Here is an 18880-nt window from a genome sequence, read left to right as displayed (position 1 = left end):
AAGAGTAGAAAAATAAGAGCATTTGCAGGAACTGAGCTAAGATAGTGCCCCCCCCTTTCCCCCCAGAAAATTAGGACTCTTGATTACTCCAATCTACTTGGACTGTATGTTTGTTTTTTTAACTACAGGTAGTCCTCAACTTACAACAGTTCATTTGTGAATGTTCAAAGTTACTGAAAAAAGCAACCTGACCATTTTTCACACTTATGACTGTTGCAGCATCCCCATAGTCACGTGATCAAAATCCAGACACTTGGCAACTGACTCATATTTATGACGGTTGCAGTATCCCAGAGTCACATGATCACCTTTTGAGACCTTTTAACAAGCAAAGTCAGTGAGGAAGTCAGATTCATTTAACAACCATGTTACCCACTGCAGCGATTCACTTAACAAGAAAGGTTTTAAAATGCAGCAAAACTCACTTAATAAATGTCTCACTTAGCAACATAAATTTGAGGGTCAATTGCGGTTGTAAGTTGAGGACTACTAGTTTCTCTCTACCGGTATAGTATAATTATTTAACTTCATCTGATAAAATATTTTGTAATTAATCTATTTGATCATGGATTGTTTAGAATGGCATCATCTTTCTTTTTCAAAAATCATTAATTTGAACTGTCTTCTCTAATAATTAATCTTTTTTTGTGAAAATAGTTCACAGGACAAGAAATAAGCCTATATAGAGTGCAGGTGGGACTGTTTTTCCTGTCTTTGCTTGGAAATAACTTAAAGGAGGGATATGGAAGCAATTGCCTTTTCTGCTATTTTGAACTGCAGTGTTCATGATCCCTTGATATTAACCACGTTGCGTGGAGCTTATGAGTATGGAGCTGCAGAACATCTGGAGGACACCAAGGTGCCTATTGGTGCCTTATATCCAGACTCATTCTAGTTCCGTTGTTCCAGTGAGAAGTTGTTTCTAGAGATAATAAATTCAAGTTTCCATTTGCGGTGGGGATGTCACTTTGACTCTTACACAGCACATACGTTAGCTGTCATGAAAACTTTATTATAGGTGTGTATCTTGGTTAAAGGGTGAAATTAGTATGATTATCTAACTTCACCCGATAAAAGATTTTGCTTCTGCTTATTCAGTAACATTTTCGTAGTTTCAGCCCTTTTTTTAATGTGTGCTTATTTTTTCTTCTGCTTGTAGTACTATGCCTACCTGTATTCTTACGTGATGCCACAAGCCATCCGTGATATGGTAGATGAATATATCAACTGTGAGGATATTGCCATGAACTTCCTGGTTTCTCATATTACTAGGAAACCACCAATCAAGGTCAGTGCTTGTTGAAATGGTGAGAAAGGCAGTCCCCCCCCCCAGAACGTGAGTAATACTATCATGTTTCCTGCTCTCGTGTGTCCAGGTGACTTCCCGGTGGACTTTCCGTTGCCCTGGCTGTCCTCAGGCACTCTCTCATGATGACTCCCATTTCCATGAGCGGCACAAATGCATCAACTTCTTTGTCAAAGTCTACGGCTACATGCCCTTGCTGTATACGCAGTTCCGTGTTGATTCGGTCCTCTTCAAGACCCGGTTACCACACGACAAGACTAAATGTTTCAAATTCATCTGAACAGAAGACACAGCTATGGGAGTCTGAAACTGGCCTATGGACAAAGCAGAAAGGTTAATGAACTTGGGGACAAATGGCCGTTTTCTGTTTCAGCTGCGACACAAGCCTGTCAGAACTGTATGGCACAGGACTCCGTTGAAAGAGGCAGCTTTGACTCACTTATTCAGAAAAAAAATAAAAGACTTTCTTTAGCTCCCCAGTAAGTTGTTTTGCCAAGGGTATAAACTGGGGTTTTAAAAATTTAATTATTATTTAAAATGAGAGTGTTTTTAGATATGCCTTTTAAGACCTTTTGGGAGGAAGAGGGGTGTGTGTCATTATTTGATTATTCTTTTCTTCCCAGCCCTAATGTTGCTTGGAGGGAAGCAGAGACCTAAGAAATTCCTGTATTGCTCAGTGATCAAGTTATGCAGCTGAGAAAGTCGGATTTGGTCCCCAGAGGCTTATAACTGCTTGCTCTTTGGTCTAATGTGCTTAAGATCTGCTGCCGATTTCACAGAGGAAATGACACATTCCCTCCACCCGGAATCCCAGATCTCGATCTGTTTCCTTTAGTAGCTCCAAGGAGCTAATTGCTATGGTCAAGGTTTTTCCTTCTTTTCTCTCTCACTGATCTCATTGTAGAGCAAGGTCCTCCCAGAACGCTGCCTGTCCTGTGTGCCTGCTGATGGATTATCTCAGAACACCACGGTGACTTCCTGTCTGTGCTCCCAATGGTTCACTGCTGCTGCTGCTGCTGCTGCCTCAGAGGAAAGATAGCTGGAAGCCCCTTTGTACTTTTGCTTCCCAGATCCTGATGCTGCTTTCTCTGCCATTAACAAAGCTCTGTTCCACTATCTCTCTGGCCTTGGAAGCTTTGGTTCGGATCAGAGCTCCTGATAGACAGATTATTTATTTATTCCGTTTTCATGCCAAGTTTACTTATGGTTAACTGGACCATGGTTTTATTCAATTGGCCCAATTTTCTGGGTTTTCATGACATACTGAAACACAGACTAACCGCACAGGTTTTGTTTGGAGTGCATGGGAAGCTAAACTGGTTGATTGCTAAGGGTAGTCCTCAACTTACGACCACAGTTGAGCCCAAAATTTATGTTGCTAAGTGAGAAATTTGTTAAGTGAGTTTTGTCCCATTTTACGACTTTTCTTGCCACTGTTGTTAAGTGTGTTACTGCAGTTGTTAAATTAGTAACACGGTTGTTAAGTGAATTTGGCTTCTCCATTGACTTTCCTTGTCAGAAAGTCACAAAAGGTGATCACATGACCCCAGGACACTGCAACCGTCATAAATGTGAATCAGTTGTCAAGCATCCAAATGTAAATCACGTGACCATGGGGATGCTGCAATGGTCACAAGTGTGAAAAATGGTCATAAGTCATTTCAGAGCCGTTGTAACTTTGAACAGCCACTGAGTGAACTGTTGCAAGTCGAGGACTACCTGTAGTTTGTATTTCGATGTGACATGTGAATACAGCCATAAAATATGAACTATGTTACTTATGAGCATAGTGCCAACAGAATAGCATGCTAAATGAAGCAGATGTGTCTGCAAGGAGGCTGATCTGGAGTACAGAAAAGTGTGATATCTTTGTGAAAATCCTTTGGATGAGGACTTCCGGTGAACCTTCCATAATTCTACATCTCCTGCATGTGCAGATATATTCTGTCCCCTGCCTTCCTTTTATGTGGTCACGGGTCTGTTGTGTTCAAGACAAAGAGATGGTTTTGGCTTGCTAATGGAATTTGTATCGTTTCCGACCTCCAGGATCAATTCTGCAGACACAGGCATGAACTCAACAGGTTTCCGTGGCCTAGTTTCTTAGCCCTTTTCCTCCTCATATCCCTTTTTCATTTTCACTACATTCATAGCTGTTGTTAAAACATTCTGGAAATTTCTTGTTGGCAGTGTGTGTGTAGGTGTGTGACTGAGTCTCAACTGATGTATAAGCTCCATTTCTTTCAACCTTTCTATTACATTTTTTTGTGCCTCGATCTTTCATACCCAAAGTTGCTAATTTTAAAGATGTCCATTCCAGTACACTCTTTCACAAACGAGTCCACCAGTAAACGGTTTTTGAGCAACTGAAAAATGGGTGTAATAACTGTTGTCATTTCTAAACCCCTAACTTTATTTGAGTCTTCACTTCAGTTTTTTTCTTTTTATTTCTGGAAAGATAATAAATTACCCATATTCCTATATCATTTAGAAAAGATTGTCAACTCCTGTAACAAATGTTTCTGAGGGAATGTAATTTCTATGTGCCTCTCCCCCATGGACCATTTGGTAATGCCACAACTTCCGTAGAGTTGCACTGCTTATTTGTAGCTTAGCTGTATTGAATGTTACTGAGCAGCATTAACTAACCATTTCCTTATTTCCCCTTTTAACATTTACTCTAAATTACAAATGCTCACAGTTATCAGTCCTATAATAGTCTTAAGGAATGGCCAATCCTACCTACGTAAATATATGGTCTCTCATGTGCATGAGAACAACACAGATCTGTCCTTGATAAAATAACAGAATACCTCTTCATGTGCTGATCATTCCCCACTGAAGTGGGTCCTTGCCCCACATTTAAACTGCAGTTATTTAGAGATGCTGCTGAACTCATAGGTGGTTGAATGTCCCCCAAAGAAAAGGCAAAAGGAAGGGCAAGTTGGAAGTACTAAATTGAGTTTGATTGGCCTGTTGTGACCTCTCTTTTACACATTTAGTTAGCATGCTCATACAGACCTAAGTGTATTCAGGGCATTGTTCGTTATACTCAATTTAAACTAAGCCTTTTAGGGGCGGAGGTAGCTGTGTGTTGATATTTTGTCTTATTCTGACTCTTGCTACTTGCTCAGAAAATTACTTCCTGGTAAATATGTGACATCTCATTTTCCAGGCTGAGCAATGCATTTGCTTACTTAGTTCTTTCAAGCATCAATTTTGAGTTGAGGTTGTATTTTTTTTCTTAAGCTTGGAATGTTTACGCTGCAACAGGAGTTCATCTATCTTTGTGTTATAGCTTGCAATTAATCGCAAGTTGTCCCCTTCAGTAGGTAGCGATGCTCTGATCGTCCATAGTGAGTTGTGATGCTCCCAGACCTCTATCATGTGTGAGGAAACCCAGATTAATGCCATAATATGCTTCAGGTACATAAGCAAGTAGCATCTGTTCTTTTATAAAATACATATCATATGTACACCCTCTTGGATTTTAGGTATCTACTGGTGATGGATTATCACTTTAAATATCATCCCAAATGTGAATTTGGAAAGGCTTAGAATGTTAAAAACCTTAGATTGAATCTTACTTTACCGGATTCTCCATTCCATGCTTGATCTGCTGGGAAAATGAACTTGTTGCTTTTAATGTATCATCATTCCGGTGAAAATAAGAAAGAAAATCAGCAGTCATATGAATTGTCTTTTTATCAGGCCTTCAAATAAATCAGCAGATTTCACCATACCTTGACCATGCATGATAAAAATTAACAACTGATACTCTGCTGTATGCTTTTCTGTCACAATGGTGGATTTCCTTTCCTTTGAAAAGGTGAGCCAACAGGATGACAAAACAGAGTGAAAACTTCCAGTTTCATGACCTTCTGGAATGCCAACCACAGGAAATGGCCCTTCCTTTCTCCCTACTCTGAGACCGGGGATTTGTTTAAAAGCTCAGTGAGCATCACATTTTAAATAGTGGTTTAAGAAAAAAAAACAGTCTAAAACCTTGGGGCTCTAAAGCCTTGACCACAATACTCATGTGCTGAATTTTGTAAAACAATAAAATAAACACGGAGTTTACCTTGAATGTGTCTGGTTGTCAGCCATTTACAATGAAAGAAAGTTGATGATGGCAACATGTGAGCCAAGCAGACTGAAAAGCAATGGCCCTAAGTGCTCCATTGTCAACAGCCGACCTTTCTGGCACAGAACTGGCCATGGTGCTGAATTGAAAATTAATTAAAAACCTCCCTGAGCCATTGAATGTCTTAATTACATTTGCTTTCATTTGTGCAACTTTTTTTATTATTACTATTACAGTGGTTATGTTGGCTGTGGTGTTGGTGATAATACTATTTGTGGAAATGCACAGATGTGAAAAATAAAACGTTAATTTTATATTTTAGGAAGGAGGATGAGAAATTGTATTGGATTTGGATTTTTAAGGATTTGACCCTTAATTTGTAGTTGTACGCATCTGGCAGTCATAAACCTACATGTAAAAGCCTTTTTACTTTCAAGTGGGAGGAGGGAAAACAGGGTTCAATATTTCCTCCTTTGGTCTTTAACTGCCTCCTACATGTTTCCACCATTCACAGAAAGGACAGGAATATTCCTAAGAGGATAGGGCCTTCTGTTTTACCCATATCTAAGCAGTTGGTTATTGTCAGGAACAGAGCTAGTAGAATTTGCAAAAAAAATAATCCTGTGCAGGTAATAAAAGAGTTTGGCACTTTTGGAAAAACATCTTATTGAGTAGATCAAGTGCACATGAGGCTGTAAAGGATCATATTCTATAGAAAGAATTCAGGAAAATTGTTTTGATTCAGCTTTTAATGAAAAACCCAAGGGAGCAGCAAGAAAGATATGCTTTGGCCAATGGCTGTAATGATCTAGATACAACACTATTGCTGTGTTCCATCTGGGACAGTCATCTTCAGAAAAAGACCTAGAGCTTATGACAAGCTGTAATTTTATCCTGGGAACTGTGATGGAGCTGAGGGGACAGGAGGAACAAATAGTCCCTTAGGAGAGATTGTTTCAGACTTGTTGCCTTGATATCAAGGGGCTTCTCCATCTGATGGTTATGTCTAAAGAGGGTGCAAAGCATTAGCCCTGGCTAGGAAAAAAGCAGTGTGCACTCAAGACAAAGAATCTATCATGACTACCAATTTGATTTTTTTTTAAAAAAATACTTCAACATTAACATGAAGCTGAACTGTGGAAGATGGTTGGGTCCTGAAAAACTAATTTTAGAAGCCTTCATTTTAATTTTATAGATTACTGCATTTTATCTCTGTTTTTAGGCAAATCTTGTATCTTAAAATGGGTCACAGTATTAAAAAAAGCATACATTTTGCCCACTGGCTTAGAATCTAAAAAGGCAAAACAGACAAGGGATTGGAAGTGGAAGTAAATGAGAAAGTTCCTCCAGGCTAGAAACAGGTGTTAAAAGATATACAAGCATATTCATGTTGTTCATGCTGGACTGAGCTTCCCTTCCAGCTCTTTTGAATAGTGACTGTTTCAGATATGAACAATGCCCTTCCTTCCTTCCTTCCTTCCTTCCTTCCTTCCTTCCTTCCTTCCTTCCTTCCTTCCTTCCTTCCTTCCTTCCTTCCTATGGCTGAAGATTGTGTTATAACGGGGCTCTCAAGCTTCTTTTAACCTTGAGCACATTTGGAATGTTAAAATCATATTCCTGTCCTCTTTCAAACTGGCTGGTGTGACGGGAGGATGTGTCCATTCACAAAACAATTGCAATGTGTCCAACTAGTCACAATGAACAATAATGTTTCACAATCATTTTTTTTCCTGCTGGGAAAATTAACTTTTGAACAAAGCACTGGACTGCTGTCACTTGTCCATTTAATTCTTATTAAAATAAAATGTTTAGATTCTGTTTGTATGCTAGATGCATTCATGTATTTTTAAATAGTCTTGAATTCTCTTGGATTTTGCAGATCCCAGCTTCTACTTTTTACAATGCTTATTTATATATGAATATTAACTTATATGACAAAGAGCCCTGGAGGTGCCAGGATAGTCCCTGGTCCTGATGACTTTCATGAGAATTATTGGAGATTTCAGTGTTAATATTATTTATTACACTTAAAGACTTAGGGCTGATTATTTATTACACTTAAAGACTTAGGGCTGAGTGTAAAGGCGCTTACTCTAATTTTCCCTCCTCCAGATGACCAGACCTGTAGGTTGGTGACTGAGTGAAATTTATTAAACATACCTTCACATCTGGATCAGGGAGATGGGACTTGTAGATTGTAATATTGCTAGTCTGGATTTCCATATAGATAACAGGATCTTGTGACCTTAATCAGATCCTACTCTGATAATGGAACTAGCTTTTGGTGTGAATCATTGTCTTGATTGCATCCGTTAACTATAAAGGCATTTGCCAATCAAATTTGACTCTTGGTGATTAGTTTTGTAGCAACAATTTTCCATTGGTACTTTTGGGAATTTCTTAAAAACTTCCTGGCTTTACCTACAACATTGGGGTTCCCAAGTATTAACTAGCTCTGAGCTTGTTTGGCTTTTTCTTCCTTTCCCCCCCCAATATATATATATATATTATTCAGAGTGTTACGGTAAAATACAAACTCAAAAGAAAAAAAGAAATTTTACAAATAAATATATTATACCCCTCAGTTGAATACTAAATGTATTGCAACAATATTAGTTTCCCCCACCCTTGCAAAGCAGGCCCCCAATTTATAAACTTCTATATCTACTTGCTATCAGTTTGACCTGCCATCTATCTACTATAGAAAAACAAAGAAATTAACAGGTGAACCATCAGCAAAGTTAAACTTCAAAGCCCTCTGTTAACAATCTATTATTGTATTGAACTTGTAGAAAGACTATGATGGCTTCTTGTCTGCCATAAATCACCACAATAATGATCTCTGATCAGGCCAGGATCAAATATCCTTGTTTGATTCTTAATGGAATAACTTTTCCTTAAGATTTTGGCTGAGAATTTTCCTAACAAGTGTATCTTTGAGAGGAAGCAACCAAATTTCATTTTTAATATGTGCCATTGTGCCCACAGGAAAAAATGAGAATAAAGGTTGTCTATCTGTCTTATATCTCAGAATCATAAACCTCTGTTGTCGATCTACGTTCCCAAAAAAGTCCAGTCCAAATTGTTTATCATTTAGTTATAATAAAACCATTCCCCGGTCACTATTATCTTTAAGTTGGTGCATTGTAGACATAAACAGGGAAGTTATGTAGCCACAGAAAATGCTGAGTTAATATTTCTCACAATAAAGGATAAAGAAAAAAAGGAAAATTTCTATCAAAAATTTAAAAATTAATGTTTATATGTTAGATTTTTAATGCATTTTTAAAAATGTTGTTTACTGCTTTTTTAAAAAAAATTGGAGTTAACTTTTTTTGAATAAAATAAATAGATTAAAAAAAAAGACCAGAGCTTTTTAAAAGTTAAGAAAATGAGAAATCCCTGTAGTGAAAACCCAATGTGAATGTAAATCCAAACAAGTCACTTTCACTACTCAGAAAATCTCCATCAACTTCCATACAGAGAAACCAAAAGTAATTCAGAATGGCAGAATAAACAGTGAAAAATCTTTAAAGAATTCATGTTAAAAACCAGCAAGTAATTGGAGTAAATCAGCATTCTGCTTTTAAAAGAAAGATCAAGATAAAATATTCAAAATGTGCAGTTAAAACCCAGGCATACTTGAAAAAAAATCCCCAAACAGCTGAAAGGAAAAATGGAGATCTAATTTTCTAACAGCTCCTCCTGGGCATTGCGATCCTCAAGATTCGTTTTCCCAGGCGAATCCACAGTTGTCCAAGGTTGTGTTGGGTGTTCAGATCTAGGGAGCAGGCTACCCAACAACCTGCTTTGGCAGCAAAAATCAGCTGTTTGTTGGCAAGAGAAACAGACCTCCCTACTGCTCAGCATGCCAACTTGGGGGGAAGTTTTATTTATCTTTTTCAAAACACACAAGGTTGTCTTAAGTATTGCTACAGTATTAAATCAATTTTAAGATCTCTTGCATTCAAAAGCATTGGGCAAATTCAGAAAAGGAACTAATTCAGTAATCAGGTTAATTGTATTGCGCCATTAATAAAGAATATATGTAGTTCAAGGCTAGCCAGTTGAGTTCTTGATTTTCTCTGTGCTTGGTTGTTTTCCTGCAGACATTTTGTTACCAAACTAGGTAACATCATCTGAGCATGGGAAAGTGAATTTTGTGATTATATATATACAGTATATTATCTTGCCTTGACAACCCAATAATTGTATTGTTTGAACACAGCCAAATGATGGCATTATGAAAGACCCGGGCCCTCAGATGCAGTCTTAAGACCCTGTCTCTTAGGGGACATGCAGAAAGGAACTGCCCACATTTCGACTCATTCAAAGCAGGTTTAATCTTCTCTACCAAGCATGATAAAGGGTGTAGTGCTTTACATTCCCATTCCAAATTAAATGTCATCATTTGCCTGTTTGATAAAAACCAGTAAGAGGTACACTCTGTAAAGGAAAACAAAGGAGACTTAAAGCCACAAAACTCAGCCCAACCTATTCACAGGCCAGTTAAGAGGGAACACTGAATGCTGTCTTGAACACCTGCACAAAAGGATGGGATATAAATCTAATACCAAATAAATTCCTTTTCTGGTTCAGACATTAAAGATCTACATAGTTTTGCCACATCACTGCTAAAAGTAAAGCCACCCTGGAGGCTTCATGATACCCATGCCAGGTTTTCCTGCTAGAAGGCTTTTAAGTCCACACTTCTGGCACATCTTGGTGATCTCCCAAATCCAACTTTGAAAAAAAAATAACTTCAATGTTGTTGACAGCTGTGACATTTAAGTATAAGGATAATAGATTAAATGGCAAGAACAAGATAATGATTCAGAAACAGTCGTGCTATGTGAGGGATGTACTCTCTGGCAATTTTAGAAGTTCAAAGCACTTTATTGACTGTTAGGCAGGTATTAGAGCATCTAATGATCTCTAGTCAAATCTCTCACTGACTGCAGAAATATGTTTTGAAGACACACAGCCTTAAAATCCTGTAATGGAAAACTGCATTCTATAAATGTTTATCAGCAAGGCTTCCCAATTTTGAACTGAATCCTGTATCTTACATTTTAAAATATGTTGGATTGGTTTGCTGTTAGTTTTTTAAGTTGGATATCAAACCTGGTGTCTTGCTGTGGCAGAAATCTATGTTCTATAATTATGCCATATAATTTTTTTTTAAAAAATGGTATTCTTTCTCTCTGCTTTATGCACACAGACACACATTTATTCACCCTCCCACCCCCATCTGCATTCAGATAAGGGTCGGGTGGGTTTGTTTGTTTTTTGTTTGTACAGAAAACAATGATTGTCTGCCATTCAGATTTTGCATATTTTCTGTCCTTTTCTAGCCACTGAGTGAAATCCTGACATCCTTCTACTGCTGCCCATTGAATTTTCCTTTCATCGTTTTTTTATCAACTAAAACAAAGCTAAAACAATGTCTCCTTTTCAACGATGAGAAAACAATTACAGTTTAATGGAACTGAAAAAACAGACCTCACCCCAATTTCAAGGAGGGCTGACATCCATCTGTCAAACTTGAAGGAATTGCCCATTGATGGAATATATTTTTTTGTAAAGACGGAACACAATTTGGGAGGAAAATTGCAAGAAGCAGCGAGATACAGCGAGAGGGCAGGCGGGGTGGGCAAAGGGGCTGCTGCTGAAGCCTTTTCATTGTGTGCCTCTGTTTATTCATTCTCCACTGTGTTTACTAAGTAATTGCAGACTTGCTGTGGTCCCCAGTGGGAAATACCGTTCCGATTTCAGACATCAGCTTTTGTGCATTGCTTCTCGGTAGGGGAGGTCTCTGGCCCCTTGCTGTTCCAATTTGTTTGCATCTGTGTTATTTCAATTTAACATAAATGTGATGGGCATGTAACCTGCGTCACCAACTGTTATAAGCAATAATAGCTTTTCTTCTCATGCTCTGTAAAGCAGTTGTCATGTCTCAGCCACAAGCAGTCAAACCTCTCTCTATGGGGTTTACACTGCTTTTGACATAAAGTGTGCCGAGGCTGTATTATAGCCTGGGGAGGGGTGGTGGTGATAATGACAGGGAAAATCCCTCAGGTCTTTCTCATTGGGGTCCAATGAGTGCTTGTTTTAATAGCATTCATAGATAAGCCAAACTTTGCCATTTCAAGAACCAAGCAAGGAGAGGAAAAAAGTATACCATGCAGGGTTTGTTCAGGAATGGAAAAGGAGAAGATAAGCAAGACTTCAATAGCTATCCTGGGGCCGAATTGTGACAATGGGTCCTCAACTGGCAGCACCTCCTCTATCTTTTGATCATTTAACTAAGCTTTTCATTGTAGGTGACCAGATAGTCATTTTCTGCATGATTGGGCCAGGAATAGAGGAAGTAATGCAATTCACAACTCCTTCCCCAAGTGAATGTTAAAGGTTTTTTTTTCTCAAAAAAGAAAAAAAAGCAGTAAGAGAACGTTGTGCATTACGATTAGTCTGATATAATAGTCATATTTCTGCCTGACCAGCTGCGCCAGAAAATGAAAGTATACTTAGAAGCACATGCTATTGTACGCAGGGCGCTGCTTAAGGGTAAGACTTACAGCTACCAACTACTAAGAGCCTTGGTGGAGCAGTGGGCTAATGCCTCCTTAAGTAACACCAGCTGCCTGCAATTAGTGCAGGTTCGCATCCCACCAGGCTCAAGGTTGACTCAGCCTTCCATCCTTCCGAGGTAGGTAAAATGAGGACCCAGATTGTTGGGGGCAATAAGCTGACTTTGTAATAATGCCACTTGGGGGGTGTATGAAAGCCCTAATAAGCAGGCATATACTTAGAATGAAGGCTACTGCTAAGCTTGTAAGCCGCCCTGAGTCTTCGGAGAAGGGCGGGATATAAATGGAATTAAAATAAAAAAAAATAAAAAATAAGTTCCAATGTACTTTTAAATAAAAATCCAAGTTTATGTTCATGATTCATGAGCCAGGAGAGCTTGACATGAGATTGTTTTTAGGGCTTGATCTCTGAATCTGAAGAAGACAAAAGCGTTCCATAATCTGAAGTGGTCAAATAAGCTTCATGAGATTATGGAAGCAACCACAGGAGTGACATCAGATTTGCAGAATACCTGCCCATCCTACACTTTTCCCAGGACTCTTAATCACATGAGGAGGAGGGATGAATCCATGTAGAGTTCCATTGCTCCCAGATCTCGTTATCTTCTCTTGTTTTAGTTGTCTTTTTCTGACAAACAGTAGACAAATTAAGAGTATGTTTTCAAAACTGAGGTGAGGCTGGGGGAACTGAATATTTGTTCTATCACTGATGCTACTTCCCATATGTGGGACTTAAACCTGTGAAAGACCAATGCAGCTTCTGAATAGCCTTCAGCTAAGATGTAATTTCTTACAGTTATGTTCATTATGTATTTAAAATGAGCCATCAGTTAAAACAATGCAGGTCTGTATTTTATTTTTAAAAGAAGTTCAGTATTACAAACTTTAAAAAATAAAATTAAACTTGAAACTAAATACATCTTTAACATTTCTTTCTCCCCCAATTTTAGTAAAAAAAGGACAGATGGCAGGAAAGGCTGTTCATCAACTGTTCTGGATTCTGCTGCAGTTGTAATGTCAGCTAAATCTCATCCTTTGCGCTGCAGTTAATAAACAGAGGGGCCTTTTTATAGCAAGGTATCTAGACAGAATTAATCAGGTCTTCTTACTTTGGCTCATATAAACAGAGGTTCTTATCTTTATTTCAGGAGAGAGAACAGCACACCTACCTGCTGAGTCTCACAAAACAAAGGTGTGCAACTGCAGACATGATTTTCAAGCTTGCTCACCCACCTTGTAACCCCAAATCCTTGTTTAGACTTCTCCCTCTTCAAAAGGCTAAGGAGAGCAGCGAGTGTAATTTTGGCAGGATAAAGTCTAGAATTTCTGCAGGAATTTGAGGACCAGGTCCTGCAGCTTCACCCTAAGTGACTCGTCATTCTCACACATGATGTGGGTTGAATCTTCTTCAATGCGGATTAGAGTTTCCACGTCCTGGAACAGCACCAGATGCCCTTTTGGGGTGTCCTCCACTTTGATGTCACTGAAGCCATGCTGCAGCCACCGTGGAGAAGAAAAACAACAATAATCCACTCAAAATAGGAGCTTTTTAAAACCTTCCATCTGATAAGCGTCTGGTCAATAATTGTCTGTGTCTTATGTCATTTAGGAATATAAATTACATCTCTACATATGTACTAAAAATAGACAAATCATCATATTTCTTCTTTTTCTTTGTCCTACTTGATACAATCTAAGATTCCGTATGCTCGCTCACAGCCTTATCAATTTTGTATCCTTCAAGTACAGTAGCAAAGAGCTCCTATGTTTTTTCTGGTTGTCCCGTGGCTGGCTAGAGGATGTGGCACTTGCAGTCTAATATACCTGAAAGATGGTGGTGGCACCAGGCTGGGAAAGGGTGTTATTTTTTAAAAAGCAGCAGAACCCTGGGTAATACTCTGTAAATTGATGTGGCTTGATACTCAATGGCTCCAGCTCAATTATGTGGGACAAGATAAGCAACAAACAAGTTAAAATTGCCTCTTTCTTTTAGAAATGAGGCTCAGAAAAGATAAGGTTAATCGCCACAACCTTCATGGCGCGGATGGAATTCTTAGGAGAGCAGTGAAATAAATGCTTTAAAAATAAATGGACCAGCTTCTTAGCATTAGACCAGGGGTGTCAAACTCAATTTCATTGAGGGCCGCATCAGCATTGCAGTTGCCCTCAGGGGGCCGGGTGGGTATGGCCAAGGTGGGCGTGGCCTACTGGGTGGGCGTGTCTAGAGTGCATATGGCCTACTGGGTGGGCGTGGCCAGCTCTACATCGTTCGCATCAAGGGTGCCTATCGGGGCCTGGGCAGGAGTGGGACAGATCTGAGGGGGTCTGGCAGAAGGAGGGTCTCCGGGCCAGGGCCAAGGCAGTGGGGGCTGTTCCCTCACTGTTTCCAGGATGGCTTCACGGGCCACATGAAACCACTTCACGGGCCGGATCCGGCCCCCGGGCCTTGTGTTTGACATGTCTGCATTAGATGCTTAGCCAATCTACCAAGTTTTCTCTATTAGTATTTTCTATTACCTTTTCCAGAGTCTGTACCAATTGGTCTACTGGGATAGAGCCACTTAAGAGAGGTTTGATAGGCTTGAGTTCCGGCACGTCATCTGTTACTCTCTTCCTCTTTTTGCCAAGCTGAGGCTGGGAAAGTTTTGGTGGGAGCTACCAATAAAAGATGGGAGACGAAAAAGATAAGAGCATGTACATAGCTAAAGTTCTACATGAAAGCCTTCTACTATTCTGCATGCCTCAAGTGGCCAGGGAACAGATATCCTCAACTCTTCAGTCAATGCAGCTAACCAAGCATTGGGGAGTCAACCTCTTATGGACAGTCAAGCCATTTAATCAAGACGGCAATGCCCATCAAGTATATCCTATAGAGATCTTAAGGCATAAATATTTGTGGGCCATATAAAAACAAGCAGTTGGGGAAGGCCATAGGCCATAGTTTGCCAACCTCTGATCTAGGATATAAAATCTGTCTAGAGGTACATCAACAAAACTTCTGAATAATTTGCAGAAGGGAGATAGTGTTTTTCTTCTCTCCTTTTTCTTTCATACATAACTTTCAAGGTGCTGGTGATGACCTATAAAGCCCTACATGGCTTGGGTCCGGGATATCTGAGGGAACACCTGCTGCCAGCATCAAGTTCCCTTCGTCCAGTGCGCTCCCACAGGGAGGGTCTTCTCATGGTGCCGCCGGTTAAAGATTGCCGGCAGGTAACACCCAGGGGTAGGGCCTTCTCAGTGGGCGCGCCTGCCCTTTGGAACCAGCTGCCCGCGGAGCTGAGGACCGGCCCCGACCTCCGTTCATTCCGCCGGGACCTGAAGACCTGGCTCTTCGAGCTCTCTGGCCCAGGCTGAGAATTTTTTAATTTTAATTTTAACTGGGTTTTTATTTTTTTTCAGGGTTTCATTTAAATTTTTTTAATTTGTTTTAACTTTTGTATTGATTTTCTTTTAAATATCCTGTAAACCGCCCTGAGTCCTTCGGGAAAGGGCGGTATATAAATCTAAATAAATACATAAATAAATAGTTGCTTCCTTCTCCATGCTTTCCTTTTGTTTTTCGTTTTGTCCCGCTACCTATTCTTTCTCTTAATCCTCCCCACACCTCCTGTCCAACCTATTGCCTTTCTTTACACCCCACCCTTTCAAGGAAGCATCTCGTTAATTATTGACTTGTTTTAAATGAATATGAGCAATCCACTGCTTCAATATACACTACTGTTATCTTTAAGTCCTGTTTTATCTATCCGTTTTTTTTCCTTTTTGCACAATAGCAGTATAAGGCTTATACACATATCTAAAAGTGAGTATGTTTATCACATAAGGTGGAGACAGAATTCTGCAGCAATATAGTAGCTAAAGAAGTGGCTTCGGTAATCTAAAATAAAAAGGGAAGAGAGGTCAGACCTGCTTATGTTTTACTGGGAGACTTTCAAAAAGAATCTCATGTCTTGGCTAGACTGGGAAATCAACAAGTTTTTATGGGGAAAAAATCCACTTTTCTAGAAAAGCGAGATAAACACCAATCAAAAAGGTAAAAAAAAAAAGCTAAAGGTTTCCATGTCCGGTCCTGTCCAACTCTAGGGCAGAGTGCTCATCTCTGTTTCTTGGCTGAGGGATCCAGCGTTGTCTGAAGACAATTTCCATGGTCCTGTGGCCAGCATGGCTATACGCCAAAGATGACAAAACACTGTTACCTTTCCACCAAAGCGGTACCTATTAATCTACTTGCATTTGCATGCTTTTGGACTAGCTAGGTGGGCAGGAGCTGGGGCAGGAATGGAAGCTCATCCCATTGGGCAGAGCTTGGGTCTCAAACCTGCACTGTCAGCTCAGCTCAGCCTCTTTAACCATGGAGCCATCGTGCTCTTATGAAAAAGGTCTACATCACTGGCAAATCTTTGAAATCCCCCACTTCCCATCAGCACTACTCATATCATACCTGAAGCACATGCTTGTTATCTTTAGTATGCAAAACAGCACTAACAGTTGCCAAGGAAATACCTGGTTTCATCTCAGTGGGTACCAGTGAATCTGCAAGCTGAAGCAAAAGATGAGTTAAAAATAAGCTGCAGCATTTTCCTTGATGGAGGAAAAACTTTAGCACTGCTGGCCTGGTAGTTTAGAAAGAAAAATACTGAACATGAATACAATACAACCGTCTTTCCCAACACAATATCTTTCAAATGGCTGGAGTTGCAACTCCCAACTTTCCCCAGCTAGCATGGCCAATTGCAACAGGTTTCTAAAATCATGCATGACATGGTGAAAGAGGTCAGAAGGATTTATTTTTTGTCTTCCTCATAGCTTAGGACTTGGGCAATGGGTCAACAGAACTAATTAGCAGTTCTATATAATCAACATAGCAGCTAAACAGAAAGATACTCTCATATCTATGAAACTATTTAAAAATACAGGGATGACCACTGGTTCAGTTGGCCTTAAAGTATAGATTTTAATAGGACATAGGGCTTCCTAATTGGAAATTCTAGGTTTGCTATACTAAATTTAATATATTAAACCTCCATGGCCAAAGGCAATACATCTGAAAATATTCCAGTGGAGTACCTCAGGATTCTGTCTTCAATCCAGTGCTCTTCAACATTTTTATAAATGATTTAGAGGAGCTAAAGCAGATGCTTAGTAAAGGTACAAATTACACAAAACTGTGGTGGTGGGATTGTTTATACTTTCAAAGAGAGACTCAAGATTCAGAAGGATTTTGATGGACTTGAAAGTTGGGCCCTATCCAACAAATTGTTCCAATGCAAGAAATGTAAAGTCCTGCACTTTGGTAAGAAAAACTAGACCCATAAGTACAAAATAAGTGATAGTTGGCTTGGCATTAGTTCTTGCAAAAAGAAACTAGATGTCCTGGCAGATCACAGATTAAACATGATCCGGTGGTGTACTTCAGCTGTTCAGGAGCCCAAGAAATCTGAACTGCATCAAAAGAGTTATAATATAAATATCCAATCTATGGTGTATTGGTCAGATTGTCACTAGAATATTGTGTCTAGTTTTTGTTTGCACTATACAAGGATGTTGAGGATCTGGAAAGAGTCAGAGAAGATTAACAAAGACAGTTATGGGCTTCAAAGCTAAATCCTATGAACTGGGTTAAAAGAAGTGGGCATGTTTAGCCTGAAGAAGAAAAGGTAAAAGGGAGACTTGATAGGAGTCTTCTAATATTTGAAGGATTGCCATAGGGGAGAAGGTATGAATTTATTTTTGGTGGTGTCCAAGGGTAGAATAATTAACCAATGGTGGAAATTTTATAGGAAGATACACAAATGTATAATAAAGAAGAAAGTCTTAACTATTAAGAGTTATGAAGCAGTGAAATAGTCTTTTCCTTGAGTTGTGGATACTTCATTACTAGAGGTTTTTAAACAAAGTCTGGATAACATTTAGGATCACTTGAAGATTCCTGCTCTGGGAATAGAGTTAGATTGGAAGACCTCCAAATCTTTCCAACACATGATTCTATGAAATAATCTTTGCTAGGGAGATGTTGTTGCTTTCCTGCTTCATTTGTTGATTTTCCAACAGAAGATGGTTGGCCAAAGTGGGCACAAAGTTGTTGAATTGAGACAGCCTCTTTCTGACTGAATTACAGCTGCAACAAATACATTGTTGGAAGACCTGGGGACTAGATTGGGGACTAATGTTTCTGGAGAAAATCTATGTGGTCATTAAGAGCCGATTTCAACTTGATCGATCAAGCAATCTTTTAAATTCAGCTTACCATTCTTACCTTTTTTTTGTTGAATCTGAGTCTCTACTATTTACAGATTCCTGAAGCTACGCTATGTATTATACACCGTATTAGTATTCAAACTATGTGTGTGTGTGTGTGTGTGTGTGTGTGTGTGTGTGTGTATAAAACATCTTCCTGACATTATCATAAAAAAGGAGAAGGTCCTAAACAGCAGCTGTGATGACTGTCTTCAATAAAATGTGATGTGCCTCAGGGCCTCCAACAAACTTAAAGGTAAAGGTAAAGGTTCCCCCGCACATGCGTGCTAGTCGTTTCCAACTCTAGGGGCCGGTGCTCATCTCCGTTTCAAAGCCGAAGAGCCAGCGCTTGTCCGAGGACGTCTCCGTGGTCATGTGGCCAGCATGACTAGACGCCAAAGGCGCACGGAACGCTGTTACCTTCCCACCGTAGTGGTCCCTATTTTTCTACTTGCATTTTTATGTGCTTTCGAACTGCTAGGTTGGCAGAAGACAAACAAACTTACACCCCAATAAATAAATCTATTAACAATCCTCCCTGAAGCAAGGAGAGTAAAAGACAGTTGGTTTCTTGCTATATTTTATTTATATGGGCTGAGTTTTATTTATATATTAGATCAACAGATAGAAGGTAAATTTACCTCAGCTACATGACTTTCTACT

The 18880-nt window shown here is 39.4% G+C and overlaps 2 protein-coding genes and 1 long non-coding RNA gene across 5 annotated transcripts in view; 1 reads left to right on the top strand and 2 right to left on the bottom strand.

Moving 5' to 3' along the window:
• Nucleotides 1-18880, bottom strand: part of LOC308672582 — a 171002-nt gene that overhangs the window by 77325 nt on the left and 74797 nt on the right. The window lies entirely within an intron of this gene.
• EXTL3 (exostosin like glycosyltransferase 3) overlaps nucleotides 1-18880 on the top strand; it is a 146363-nt gene that overhangs the window by 125773 nt on the left and 1710 nt on the right. For 2 of the 3 annotated variants that reach the window (XM_081335505.1, XM_081335507.1), the window contains 2 exons: nucleotides 1160-1288; nucleotides 1377-1785. In XM_081335505.1, the coding sequence (XP_081191631.1) occupies nucleotides 1160-1288; nucleotides 1377-1586 (339 nt within the window). In that variant the 3' untranslated portion in view covers nucleotides 1587-1785. Of the gene's footprint in view, nucleotides 1-1159; nucleotides 1289-1376; nucleotides 1786-10741; nucleotides 10849-18880 lie in introns of those variants that run through there. The other variant, XM_081335506.1, reaches the window with a different exon arrangement.
• The window catches only part of INTS9 (integrator complex subunit 9), a 77306-nt gene continuing 71323 nt past the window's right edge, over nucleotides 12898-18880 (bottom strand). The window contains exons 15-18 of the mRNA XM_081335530.1: nucleotides 16422-16520; nucleotides 14495-14632; nucleotides 13211-13471; nucleotides 12898-13017 (exon numbers count right to left, since the gene is read on the bottom strand). Of these exons, the coding sequence (XP_081191656.1) occupies nucleotides 13295-13471; nucleotides 14495-14632; nucleotides 16422-16520 (414 nt within the window). The 3' untranslated portion in view covers nucleotides 12898-13017; nucleotides 13211-13294. The remainder of the gene's footprint in view (nucleotides 13018-13210; nucleotides 13472-14494; nucleotides 14633-16421; nucleotides 16521-18880) is intronic.

The sequence above is a fragment of the Vipera berus genome, assembly GCF_964194415.1.
Source record: "Vipera berus genome assembly, chromosome: 1".
Lineage (NCBI taxonomy): Eukaryota > Metazoa > Chordata > Lepidosauria > Squamata > Viperidae > Vipera > Vipera berus.
Note: the sequence above shows the minus strand (reverse complement) of the source record. Positions and strands in the feature narration are given on the sequence as shown.